Source organism: Stylophora pistillata, chromosome 3 (genome assembly GCF_964205215.1).
Source record: "Stylophora pistillata chromosome 3, jaStyPist1.2, whole genome shotgun sequence".
In the NCBI taxonomy this organism is placed as follows: domain Eukaryota; kingdom Metazoa; phylum Cnidaria; class Anthozoa; order Scleractinia; family Pocilloporidae; genus Stylophora; species Stylophora pistillata.
Window position 1 is genome coordinate 10268163 of NC_142521.1, and position 13346 is coordinate 10281508.

Sequence of the window (13346 nt, forward strand, 5' to 3'; positions counted from 1 at the left end):
GAATACACCAAAACAAAACCAAAAACAAGGGCGGTATGAAGATAATACACCTATATACCTTTTTATTGTAAATTTGTAATTGGTTTAAATAAGCGTCCGATAGTTTAAATTAAATTTTGTTTGTGCACTTTGTGTTTCACGCAAAAAAGTCATTCAGTCCTATAGCGCGTGCCTATTCGATTCCATAAACAAACGCTTTATCCTCGAACAATGTCCTCCACCATCTCTTTGTTCGACTATGCAGCCTCCCCTTCTTCCGAAGATAGATGTGCATTGGGGTCTGAGTCCGAGTCAAACATACCACCTTTCTGACGAACTGTGTCCTTCATTCGCCTGTTGTCAGCGGCTGCCGTCTTCCAAACTAAGTCTAGTTCTTTGTCAACGTTTCTGTGGTACAAATGAAACTAATAAGTACTTAAGTGTCAACCGAGAATATGAACTGCTATTGAATCACACGACATAAACAGCATCTGCAGAAAGGCTTGACCAGACTGCGCAAGAATCCTAGATCTAACCTGTTATCTCCGATCATTAATTCCAACTGGCGTTGTTTTTGTCTGACCATTGCGCGAAGATTGTTAATTTCCCCCTCGTACTGCTCTTTGAGTTTGTTGATTTCGTTTTCTTTCTCTCGCAGCCTGTTTTGATTTAGATAGACATCAAAAGGTTGTACGTTTTAACTGTTCTTTTCTTCGCATCAGCGCCTACCTATTTGTATTGTTTGTCTGTCTTTCTCTTTTTGCCGGTTCTCACCAGAAATGCTTCTCAGCTGTGCGACAGAACTTCATAAAAACAACACAATGAAAAAGAAGAGAAATTTCATATTATTTTGCCCGGGAGCTTTGCCCGTAAGCCTCTACTTCGAGAACTAGTCTTAATCTTTTTTAAATCAGGTCGAAACAAATCACATGCGAGAAATTTTCCATTTGAAGAACTAAATAACCTGTCACGTACCTTCCCGTAACTATGGCGACTTTATCCGTGGCCTTTTTCCTGCACTCCTAAAACCAGTAAAAGAAAACCTTATCCCACTATAACAGGAGTAGATTGCAAGGGGTGCAGTGTTGTCTTCACAAAGATTATTGCTTAAGTAACCACTTTAAAGTATCCTTCCTGTAGCAAGTTGTAGGATGTTTCGTCAGTTGTTTTGTTCCCTACCTGGAGTTTTTCCTCGAGTCCTTTGATATTCTGAGTTCCAGCGAGAATTTTAGAAGCAGCTTTCTGCTGTTCCACCTTCTGTGTCTTGGCCTGCGATGGATTGATCCAATTAATAGAATAGCAACATCGCAGTATTTTAAAGAATGTTTAAAAACGTACATGTACACGGAAAGCACAGCAGTAAACTTACAAATTGTACGTAGTTGTCCCTCTCCGCGGCCGTTTTCTCCGCCTAAGGAAATCAAAACTTTGTGAAATTTACTGAAAGCAAGAAGTCTGGCCCGCGTAGTACTCTTTTCCTTTTTTCTTCAGCCAGGCTGAAGGCCCTTCCCTCCCTCCTCCATACCCCTCCTTCAGTGAAATTTTTTGCTCCCCTGTGCACCTTTGCCTCTGGATGCGCCACTTGTGCTCACGCATGCTTTTCTTGCTTCAAAGAAAAGTAGCAAACGATGCAAAGAAACCCTTTACAGATGATAATGATCTGCCGTGGTACACATCTCAGAATATATGAATATGTATTAATCAAGAACAAAAACTGAAGAAATTAAGGTGCTCAAGCTCGGACCAGAGGCGTCTCGCTACAGATCGACAAAAAAATTGGCAGGAGCCTCACAATCCTGTGACACGCCACACTTACAATGGTTAGCACTTGTGAGAGAGTCTCACAATCCTGTGACACGCCACACTTACAATGGTTAGCACTTGTGAGAGAGTCTCCTGGGCTGTCAGCTCTCGTTCCTGAATGTGCTCTAACTTTCTTTGAAGAAACAGAAACTTGCGCTCTGATTTCCTATAGATGCAAAAAGACGACAGTTCTCAGCTTTCCGGCTAAAGGAAAATGAATCATCAATCGCCAAATCAGAACTGTTTTACGCAGAGCAACAGCCACACGAAATCGAGCTATTTTCGCGTGTACTGTTTGCGCTAAGCTACTATCGTACAGTGATTTCTTATGTCAATCAGTCGTCTTAAAAAGTGGAGGCAGCTCACCCAGGCAGGCTAGAGGCACGCAGTGTGATGGGTAGGGAGAAAGCAAAAGAGGAAAACGACGTCTTCTTCTCCATTTCCTTGCCATCACCTCTTTCTTCCCCACGTTAGTGCCGCACGCCTTTTGGAGACGGCTGGGGACGAGTCACTTACCAGACATTTTGGACACATTTTCCCAGCGGAATGAAGGACGCCTATCACAATTGAACCTAATAATAGGCTAGTTCTCCATCGATTTCTCTGGTGCTAAGTTGGAAGAGCATTAGGGCAAGAAATCAGAAAGTTTGAGGTTTGGAATCCTCTCTGGACATTCAGATTGGTCGTTATCCTATGCTGGTGACAAATCTCTATCAACTTCTTTAAATCAAACTTGCACTCACTTTAGAGACTTTTTGTAAGCATCAAGTTCTCGCTCAAGTTGAGCGCTCTTAGCTTCGGCATCTGCAATTCAACATTGAACAGTTTTAAATTTAAACATACAAATTAGACACTAAGGCGAAGGAAAGGATGAGGCAACAGCGTGGAGAGCGTGAACGGCGAGTCACGGGAGTCACGCGCCTCTTCTTGCGCGTGTGGCAAGCTTGCGCGCGTGACAAACCTACGTGAAAAGATGGCGCTTGTCCCGTCAGCTACAATGCACATGACGTATTTTATATCGTTTTTAAAAATGGATCAAGAACACAACAAATACCTGCAAATTTTATAGCTAAGTTACTCTTTTCTTTCTGGACTGCCTACATTTTTACATAAAAAAAAGGAAACATACATTAGTAAACTTTCAACAATGGCTTTCACAGCAAAAGTACGGCAGTAAATAAAAGGTGTTAAGCGTAGTGAGGTAAAACTGAGGAAATATTCGTAAGCTATCGTTGTTTTGCATCAAAGCGGTCTTCAACTGAAAAGAGAGTAATTAAGAAAGCAAACTTGTCAGGTTTGTTTAGAGTAATTTTCTACAGTGTCGAAAGTGATGCTAGATTGCGCCAGTGTTGCTTCACTAAGCTTTGTGATTGGTCGAGGAAGTTCGCACCGCCCTCCAGACCAATCAGATGCAAAGCTGAAATCAATAACGACGCGTTTTTCCGCGCTTTAGGCAGTTGGCTTGTTTTCACTGAGAGTTCTTATTGGGTCTTGGTAAAACCGTAAATATTTCGCCTAGTTTTGATTGTCCGATGTGATTACGTTGGTTTTGGTAAAAACAACATTCACTTGAATAGTGCTCTATTATTCCTTATAAAAGGTTTAAAAAGGATAAAAAAAACCGTGCAAACTTACTTTCTGACCAAACTACGAGTATCCTGTAATTTATGACGAAAAACTGTGACGATTTGTTAGTTTCTGCTGCTGTTAAACGAAAACTCACTTCTCTGATTCTCTTTTCTATCTTGTAGCCAATCTGCTATTTAACAATCATTCCACAAGCGCGCGTTGGATATGAGATGATAGATAGCCAACGAGGCGCGTAGCGCCGAGTTGGCTATAATCATCTCATATCTAACAAGCGCGAGTGGAATAATTGTTTTATTAAAAACGTTAAATTAAATTATTAAATTTTATTAAATTTTTAGCTCTCTTTTAATTTTAAGCTGACACGTACGCTTACCATATTTGTAGATTATGGTATATTGGCTGATATACCATAATGGCTAAGCCAATAAAAAGTCTTGAATTGCATTATCCAATGATCTAGTTTTTAATAAATACGTTTATCCACTAGGAGGTCGTAAATCAAAATCCCAACCTAAAGGCTAACAAAGTTTATTTCTTACCTGCAACTTCGAATTGTATTCCACTGTCTCTGATTTTGTTTTCGCTTTCAAGTCTTCAAGTACACTAGACAAAAGCAAGAAAATCACAAAATACACAAAACGCGCTCAAACTTGGTTGGTGAGCAGTGGAAGCGGTGAAGATGAACGTGTCTTCTCGTTCGTGTATGCCTCCTTCGAGCAATCGCAATAACGTATATGGGCGATGTCACATTAGGTAAATTGAGAACATTGTGGCCTTCTAAGCATACCATACAGAGAAAACTGCACAATGGCCTATACTAACACCAGAGACAAGAACAGCCAACACTGCTGGGGCTTATACCGGTTTTTTTAACCAAATAGTCACTAAGTACAGTGGTAAAAGCTGTTTCTGGAAATCGCGCTCTTATAATTTTTAGCGATAGATGCAAGAATTGTGATCACATCTGGCTGAACATTTAATTCTACACATTTCCAGTCAAAATGATGGAGGTTTTCGTCGTTTCTTTTTCCACCACATGAAAGATGTGCTGGTAAACTCTTACCTCTTGCATTCATCCATTATCCTGAGGTGTTCTTGAATCAACATCTTGTTTTCCTGATCGGCCACCATAGCCTCGTGTTGACGCACTAGGTTGCTGTGGATACGACGCATGTCATCTAGCTCCGTTTCAAGGAGCCGCTGGGTTGACTCTTGACTTGAAATCCGTTTGGACAACTTGGAAACTAACAAGAAAATAGCGACAATAACTACCAATCAAAAACAGACGGAAAAGAAATATACAAAACACTCTAATCGATGAAGTTAAAACTGTCAAATCAGCGGGACATAACATCGTTACACTACACGTGCCTGTGCCACCGGAATAACCTGAAGTTTGAACCTCAAATACGGAAACAATTGTAACATTACCATGCAGGAAAAGAATCATTGTCTTGTGTTTTTCAGTCTCTGTCCCTCACGCGCGAAACTCGACTTTTACTCGCGAGAGAAACAAAAATATATCGTTTGTAACCTTTCGCGAACCAGGGAATTTGAGCATGCGCCTTTAGTGTGATATAGGAGAAGGGTGTAAAAGGTAGCGCTATCTACCTTCCTGTCCGTGGATTCGCTGCATTTCCTTCATCTTTTTGTCTTGTATTTCCTGTTGTTCCATCAACAGAGCGTTTTCCTCCACAACTAGCTTTGCCTGTTCCTGCAATTGTTGCCTGCAAGAAAATAGAGTCACTCCCCGCTAAGTCAATCAGTCTCAGCTGTGTTACAGATCTAACAGAGCACCGTGCCTTTGCAATCGAATGTCACAAAACCAGAGCCAAAGTAATCGCAACGGCCAGTAAAAACAAAAATTATCACGGGGAAAACTCAAAGTAGACGCATTGATACAGTGTTAAGAGCAAGAAAAACGCGAGTAATCAAGGTGCGACTGGATTTGGTTCTGCATCTGATTGGTTTAAACACTGATGTGAGCTTTCTACATTGTAGACCAATAACCGGTCAAAGTGAAGTAAAACCAATGCAGTCAATTTAAAATTGGTTAAAAAAATTCCGGAAAAACTTTCCACATCACAGCACCAAAAATACCAACGGTGCTATCAACACTAACAGTTCTGTTTACGATACACAAAACAGAAGAACAAATTTACAGAACATCAACCAAAACACAGCAGTTTCACACTGTTTAGACAGCTAAGAAAGGATGAATAAGCGAAAATCCTTCCTTATTAAAACAAAAACTATTGATGCCACTTACCACTCATCCGGTCCCAATGCATCAGGACTGGCTTTGCTAATGCTCTGTCGATGACAAATCAAACAACTTTTGACGAAGCAACAAAAAATTTGGGAGACCAAGTTACAGTAGAGGTCTAGATAAGGATCTAAATCTAACTCAGTTTCCCGAGAGCTCTCTATACACTAACCAAACTAGTATGAGGAATGAAGCGCTGAAAAGAGATCGTCTCAAATATGTCAAATATGACAGTGTTGGGGCGGTTGTGAGAGAATTTATGTGTAGATGGCCACGGCTAAGACAAACTGAACTTACCATGTGAAGCTGCTGATTTTCCTTGACAACTTCCATGACTCGAGCCTTAAAAGAGCTCAACTCTTCCTACAAAGATAAATTGGAGCCAAATTACAATCACATTAAGGTACAAAATCGAAACAAAGCGACTGTTAAATAACAAAGGAAAGAAACAGCTCTGTTGTACGAGAGAATTCCCAATTGACATTTTTGGACCAAGCCCGGATGGTTTTTATCTGGGTCGCGACTTAAATGGGACTGGAACCTATTATTATTTTTTCGTAAATAAGTCAATAAAAAATGATAGTAGGTTCCAGTCCTTAATCGGAAACCTGATTTAGGAGTATCCCTGATTTAGGAACCTCCACTTTCTTTAATCTTATTGAACAGGATGGTGATCATAAACCGAATTTATAATTGATAGTGAAGCTTCAAACGACTCACATCGTAAGTTCTGATCAGTTGTTCTTTTTCTCTTAATCGATCGTCGTACGCCAAGAAAAGCGGCGCCAAGAACTTGGTGTTTACCTGATACGAAAAAAAAAGCAATCACAGCTTACATGAAACGTCCTTTAGTTCATATATTCGTGATCAAATGCCTAACGTGGAACAAAGAACCAAGCAAGCATTTACTTTCCTCTTAGCTCGTGACGGTTCAGTAGGTAGCGGCGCAAATCTAGCTTCTGGGACGCACGTGTTGGAGGTTCGTCGAGAGCTGTAATTTCAGGGATTTTTTGTGCATTTTCTCCAGTTGCAGTTCCCCTTTAATGATTTTGAGAAAGGACAATGTACTTACGAACACACTTACTATAATGAAGCTGAGAAAAATCCGAGGGGAATTACTTTGATAAAAAATTTCACAATCCCCTTTTCTCCATGGTACAGTTATTGTTCTACCTACCAGCCAGGGAGCTACCTCCTTCTTGTACGGCAATGCCACGCCTTCTACCTCCTGGAAAGAACAAAGTAACGTGAGTCCCGAAACACAATCACAACTGTCTAAAAATAAAGCCAATATCTTTAAGTTAAGTACATGCTCGTTTACCTCAAACGACACAGGCCGATATTTCGCTTGGTACCTGCTGAGTTCCACGTTGAGCCGATGAACTGCGAGGAGAGCAAAAGCATACATATTTTTTTTAAATTACTGCTCCACAACTAATTGTTCAAGAGTATCCCTGCAGTCAAACTCGTTCCCAGAGCTTTTCCCGCCAAAATTCAAAAAGGGAAAAGCCCTGGGAACGAGGTTGTCCCTGCAGTGTGTAACTTCCATTGATCAGAAAAACAGCACGACGGAAAATGAAGAAGATTAAAGAAGAGGACGTCAGTGTAGGTTCGTAGAAGTCAAAGAGCAAAGAGAAATTACAATTGGCAACAACTTTATCAGACCTGTATCACGTAAAACTTTCTGTTCTTGATGCAAGTCCTTGATTTGCTTTTGCAAAACAACAGATGAGACACCTGAGTAAACAAAAATAAATTTTTTTCACACATGTTGTCCACACATGACATATATGAGACTACAGAATCATATCAAGAGTTAACCCTAAGTTGGACGTGAAACCACTCTGTTAAAGATTCTGACCTGTTCCCTTTTGGAGAGAGAGTGACAGTTGCTTTAAAGCCTTGTTTTCTTCTTGCAAAGACGTGTTCAGCTCCATCATAGCCGACTTCTCTGACTCTAGCAGTTCAATTCGTCCTTTGGACAAGCGGTAAACCTCGTCATCCCTCACGACTTGGACTCTGGTTACTTCTGCGTCAGTCTTTGTTATCACTGGTTCAGATTCAGCACTTCTCATTCTGGTTTTCCTTGATTTTCTTTTACCCTTTTCGTGCACTTTCCTCCCAGATCTCTCGCCGTGGGTTGGGCTGTCGGCGTCTTCGTCTCTCCATCTTCCTTCTGCATCAACGTGGCGTGAGCTGTCCGCCGCACTTCGTTGCTCATTTCTCTTACGTTTTCCCTCTATTTCATCACGATACGACAAATTCGAGCTTTGACTTGCACTCTGAAGCGCATGCCTGACATCGTCAAATTGAGGAGAACCGCCCGAAGCTCGGTGTCTTGTTCTCCCTTTTTTATCGCGGTACGAACTTGCAATATTACCCTGCTCGTTTCTTTTGTCCGGTCTCTTTTCACCGTCACCATGTCCATCTACACTGTTCAATCGTTCCCTTCTTTTACCATCCGACGATTCAACACTCACAGCACTCAGTCTTTTCCTCCACTGCTCTTCAGACTCCGCATGTTTTCGCCGCATTTCTTCGAGCTCTTCCTCCAGTTGCCTCCTCCTTGTTTCCTGTTCTTTAATTTTTCCTTGAAGCATTTCTTGGTTTTGTTCTAGAGCCTACGAAAGCATAAATACGGTGTGTAAGTAAAAAAAAGCAGCTTAAAGCCAGTTAGCAGCATGAACCGACAAGGAAAATTATTACCTCCCTCCCTCCCTGTGATAGGGAAACTCAGCCATTAAAGTTATCACTGCAAAATTTTAAACTTTATTTGTGTAACATGTTCATATTTACGTGAAACTTCAATCGACGATTCAAACCTTCCTCTCTTGTGTAAAGCTGTTACTCTGTTCTTCAAGTCTTCTCTGCTGTAATTGATGCAGTCTCTCCAACTCGCTCTCTTGACGCCGTTGTTCATTCAAGAGATTGACAATCTGCTGTTCTTGTTGTTTGATCTCAGCCAGATCTTCACCGGCTGGACTGAGAAGGCTGACGCTGGATTGGAGCTGTCTTTGCTGTTCCTCTGACCGTAAAAATCATGCGGGGAAAAATTGTGATTATGTTAATTATTATTTCAAGGAAACATTGACGAAGATCAAATTTGATTGAATCACCTACATTAAATTGCAGCTGTCATTTATCAGGAAAAAAAAACCATCCTTTCGAGGAAAAAGACAACATGCACATGCATAAACTATTTTTTCATCTCTTTTATATAAATTTTTCTAAGATAATCAGAGGGAAGAGCTGTACCTCTGCACTGAATTAACAGTCACATTCATCATATTAACAGCTTACAAGAGCCTTGAGAGTGATCTATATAGAGTGGTTGCAAATTTTTCTCAGTTTAAAATTATTTCCAATTAGTTTAATGAAATTTTTTGTCAATATCTTAATCTAAAGTAGAGGAAAACAAAAATTACACCAGTGTGAAGGATTGTGAAGCAAGAACAAATCTGAGCTAAAACATATTCATTTACATGTTTATGTAAAGCTGATTACAGAATGATGAAACTAAAAGAGAATCAAACATAGTATTTCACACCTAACTGCCCAATCTGTTCACACAACTTCTTCTGTTGCTCAAGAGCTCGAGCTTGCTGATTCTGAGAATGCTGCAACTGTTCCTTCTGCTTTTGAAGAAATTCTTGTTGCTGCCGCACAAGCTCTCGCTGGAGTTGCACGTCTGATTCACTTACAGCTGGTCCACGTGGTGACAGATCAGCATTCTGTCAAAATGATCCTTCATTCAGTATGATTGCCTGCTTATGATAACAAACTGGAAGCTATTTTAGAGTTTTTAAAATTCACAGTACACATTAAAGATTACTCAGAGGTATATAACTTGTAGGGAGATGTGGTGGCCCCATGGTTAGTGTGCTCAACTCTGAATAAAGTGGTCTGGGTTGGAGCCCTGGCTGGGGACATTGTGTTGTGCTCTTAGGCAAGATACTTTACTCTTGCAGTGCCTCTCTTTACCCGGGTGTTTAAAAGGGTACAGGCAAATTTAAAGCTGGAGGGGGTAACCCTGTGCTGAACTAGCATCCATCCAGGGGGGAATAGAAATACTCCCAGTCACTTCATGCCACAGAAACTGGAGTTAAGAACTAGACTGATGGGCCACTTGGCTCATAAACAGACTCTACCTTTTTATACAACTTGTAGCAGATAAAAACATATAATGTAAGACATTCCCTATGCTATGAATGCCCACATAAGTTTAGCTAATGATACAGTCGCTGTTTTGGAACTACTACACAATTCATCATCAGGGTCAAGTGGCAACTTTGGCTAGGGTTGTCAAAATGTCATTCACCACTTCAGACAACAGTCCTTATCTGGACTACCTTCACCTGGATGATCAGACTACAAAATCAAATGCTGCCTCTGGGTTCAAACCATTTACTGCATATAAGGTAGTCATATTCCTCTTAACTACTGATAGGAAAACAATAAACACAGTTGGGTATTTCCAAACAAGAGAAACTATACTTACAGCTGGGTTCATGAATTTATAAATTTGAGTGTTCCAATGAAGTTGGAGAAAAAAAAAAGTATGGCACTTGTACATTGTATCCATGTGTTTTCAATGAATGATTTAATTTTTTTCAGGAATGAAGCTGTCCTGACAAGTCCACATCAACAAACATTAGAAAAAGGAGGAGGAGAGCACTTTTATAAATAGCTTAACATACCTCATTAAACTCTAGTTGCATTTTCTCTAATGCCCTAAGCTGTTCCTGTAGTTTCCATTGTTGTCTTACAACCTCCTGCTGTTGTTGCTGTTGAATTTTCTGCTGTTCCAACTGTTCTTGATATAGACGTTGCTGTTGCTCAACGAGATTTTCCAACTTTTGCTGTCTCTCTAAGAATAATGTTTCATTTGCTTGCCTAGCTTCCTCGAGTCTCTGGATATCAACTGGATCAACAAATCCTTGGCTGTCCTTGCTACTCCCCCCAGACTGGTTAGGGCTTGGGTCTCTTCGACCTTTTACTGGTGAATGAGAGGATCTTTCAGCTTGTCTGTGCCTTTCTTGTGCATTGAGGAGATGAACAAATGAGGAAACTTTGCTAGTCTTACTCGCCTGGGCTTTAAACCTGGGATGTTTACCTTGTTGTGCTTCTTCATTTGGAGATTGCAGCTCTTCCTGAGGTTCATAACCATCCAGACCAGAAAATGTTTGACCGAAACTAAGCTTTGCTTCCTCAATTGTTGCTTCAGACACTGGAACATTATTTTCTGTCAGAGTATCATTGAACTGTTCTCGCTCAAATGTTGTTTTCTCATTGAAGTCAATAGTATTCTTGGGCACCACTGGTGTCATGTAACTTTCAGAGTCTTCAGAGAGATCGCTCAGAGCAAGTTTTTGAGACACTCCCTCAAACCCCAACCTCTCCACAACCTTCAGAGCTCTTCTCTGTTCATCTGTGAGCCTATTCTCAGGTGGCTCCCCAGGAATGGGAGGTAGGGGCTCTCCTGGACCATCCAATTGATCCAGCGCTGGCCTTTGTCCTCTCCTGCGGTGACGTTCAGGAGCCTTTGGGGATGTGTCTTCTAAGTAAGGTGGAATAGGAGGAGGAGGAGCTGCCCCATTCCCTTCTTCACCAGCATCTTCCGATACCTCCTGAATTGTATCAGGGGTTTGCCGTTTAGTGCTCCCTTTTTTCCTGTGAGACACTGGTGCATCAACAATATCCTGACCATCAAGACTTTCCTCTCTGCTACCTTTCCTACTGCGTCTTCGTCCACCAAAATCAAGAGAACGTTTCACTCTCGATCCACTAGTCGTGCTCTCTTCATCATGACTGGTGACATCTGTGAGCTCATCACTACTATAACTGACCTCACTCAGTGACTCTTTCTATCAATTATAGAATAAGAATACAAGAAAAGCATTTCTTCAGACTCAACATCCATATGTATATACTTTAACCTTTAAAACCCTATGAGTGACCAGCATCTAATTTCTCCCTGCTGTATTACTGCTGAATCATTCATTAAGTTCATGAGAATATAGGAAATGATTATGTATGTACTTACAGCTGTAAGGGATTTGATTGTTTAAACAAATTTTCTTTGTCAGTACCAAAGGCAGGGCTTGACACTGACTTTTTAACTTACTAGACAAGTGGCTAGTGACAACTTAGATGTTACAACAATTTCAGTTTGTTTACTAATCAAACTGGTAGGTGGAAATTGAAAACCACTAGCCAAAACTGAATTTCTACTAGTCTGCGGCTAGTTGGCAACCATTAGTGTCAAGCCCTGAAAGGAAAGAGTATGTCGAATATTCAAACTGATGTTAGGGTGTAAAGGGTCGATAACAAAATTTAATAATTTGGATATATCAACTAAGTTGAAATGGTAAATTGGCCACCATAACGATTACAAAAGCTGACGTTTTGCTCCGACGAAGGGCTAATGCTCAAAACGTCAGCTTTTATAATCGTTACGGTGGCCAATTTACCATTTCAACTTTGTTGATATATCCAAATTAATTCGTTACCCCCGCCGACACAGCCCCAAACAGTTTCTTTAGAAACTATCAGCCTTTATTCAACAAAATTTAATAGTTTTCATGTAAAAAGACCTGAAAGACTCAGGGAAATTTCAAATTAGCTTGTTTTAAACAAATTAATTTTGGCATGTGGCATTTGTTTTAACTAGAGATAGTTAACAATGACTACAAAGGTTAATTTTAATACGCTAGTACTTTGTTTCAAAAGATCTCAGTGCAGTCTTCGAGTTGCCTTTGCTGTATTTATTGCATTGAGCATAAAAATTATGACAGCTTCAGACAGCAAGTGAGTTTAAACCAGCACGTGACGTCATCACAAAGATATGAAAAAATTCAAAACGTTAATATGCTGCTTGCAGTAAAAACTTAACGTATTTGGAATGTAGCATGCAAGAAAAATTGATATTAATCTGGACAGACTTCATCTCTTACCTCTTCTTTGTCTCCATCAGCAGATTGTTTTGCAGCACTCTTTTTCCTCTTGTCAACTGTCGAATATTCAGGTTCAACGATCTCGCCACTATCATGATCCAAGACATGGTAGAGATGCTGTGATGGATCACCACCGTCTTCGGCAATTGCTCCTTCCATCTCCGCATTTAAGGCCAAAGTACCCTCCTTGGCCATTCTGAGGTATTTTGTAGTCTTGTCAAACTTTTTGCTGTCATGAACGCTTTCATAGTCATCCTCCCAATCTTCCCTGATCCTTTCGTCACGATCGTGTTCGTTGGCCTGTTGATCAGCTGATGTGCTGCGTTCATCGCCGTTTTTTCCTGGAATTGGAGGTAACTCCGCCGGCGGACGTTTGGAAAGATCACCAATTAAGACCCTTCCCACGTTTCCTGCTTCACCTATTGCCTGTGCGATTGGAGATGGGGATCTACGCGGCCATGTTTGCGATAAACCAGATGATGTCCTCGGTACTGCTGCAAAAATGGCGCTTGGTACAAGAGTAGAAGCGATACGACTCTAAAATAAACAAATAAAAAAAAGAATCAACTTTTCACGATCATATTTTTCACGGGAAGAAGCAGAAAAACTTTTGCTTACCAATCCAGACGGGCTATCCTTAGATTTTTTTGACTTCGCTTTTTTCTGCTTCTTACTGCCAGGCGCCATTTTGAAATTTCAGAATGTTTGTATATGAGGACTCTGCGCTTGCGCTAGCGTCCGTCGTTCAAATCAGT

General features: G+C 40.7%; 1 protein-coding gene across 3 annotated transcripts; it reads right to left on the reverse strand.

Moving 5' to 3' along the window:
- Positions 1-36: 36 nt before the first annotated feature.
- LOC111321072 (uncharacterized) lies at positions 37-13304 on the reverse strand. 3 transcript variants are annotated; one of them, XM_088755436.1, is made up of 23 exons: positions 13210-13304; positions 12592-13128; positions 10336-11502; positions 9186-9369; positions 8461-8663; positions 7500-8259; positions 7304-7375; positions 6960-7021; positions 6816-6866; positions 6359-6442; positions 5936-6001; positions 5642-5685; positions 4984-5099; positions 4436-4616; positions 3912-3975; positions 2837-2879; positions 2526-2586; positions 1849-1948; positions 1349-1390; positions 1159-1248; positions 955-1001; positions 516-638; positions 37-387 (listed from the first exon to the last, which is right to left on the reverse strand). In XM_088755436.1, exons 1-23 carry the CDS (start codon positions 13276-13278, stop codon positions 237-239), a joined length of 4317 nt encoding a protein of 1438 aa, XP_088611562.1. In that variant the 5' UTR covers positions 13279-13304; the 3' UTR covers positions 37-236. The 3 variants fall into 3 exon arrangements, with proteins under 3 accessions (XP_088611562.1, XP_088611564.1, XP_088611565.1); XM_088755438.1 differs by lacking the exons at positions 37-387; positions 516-638 and adding an exon at positions 649-782; XM_088755439.1 differs by lacking the exons at positions 37-387; positions 516-638; positions 955-1001 and having other exon boundaries at positions 1158-1248; positions 1796-1948.
- Between the last annotated feature and the right edge of the window lie 42 nt (positions 13305-13346).

What these genes read in the sequence shown, in the direction of transcription:
- LOC111321072 (XM_088755436.1), bottom strand. Translation starts at nt 13,278, where the DNA reads ATGGCGCCTGGCAGTAAGAAGCAGAAAAAAGCGAAGTCAAAAAAATCT. An exon ending in CTGATGGAGACAAAGAAGAG is followed by an intron (nt 11,503 to 12,591) that starts GTAAGAGATGAA and finishes TATAATTGATAG; the next exon opens with AAAGAGTCACTGAGTGAGGT. An exon ending in GCATTGGGACCGGATGAGTG is followed by an intron (nt 5,100 to 5,641) that starts GTAAGTGGCATC and finishes ATTTTCTTGCAG; the next exon opens with GCAACAATTGCAGGAACAGG.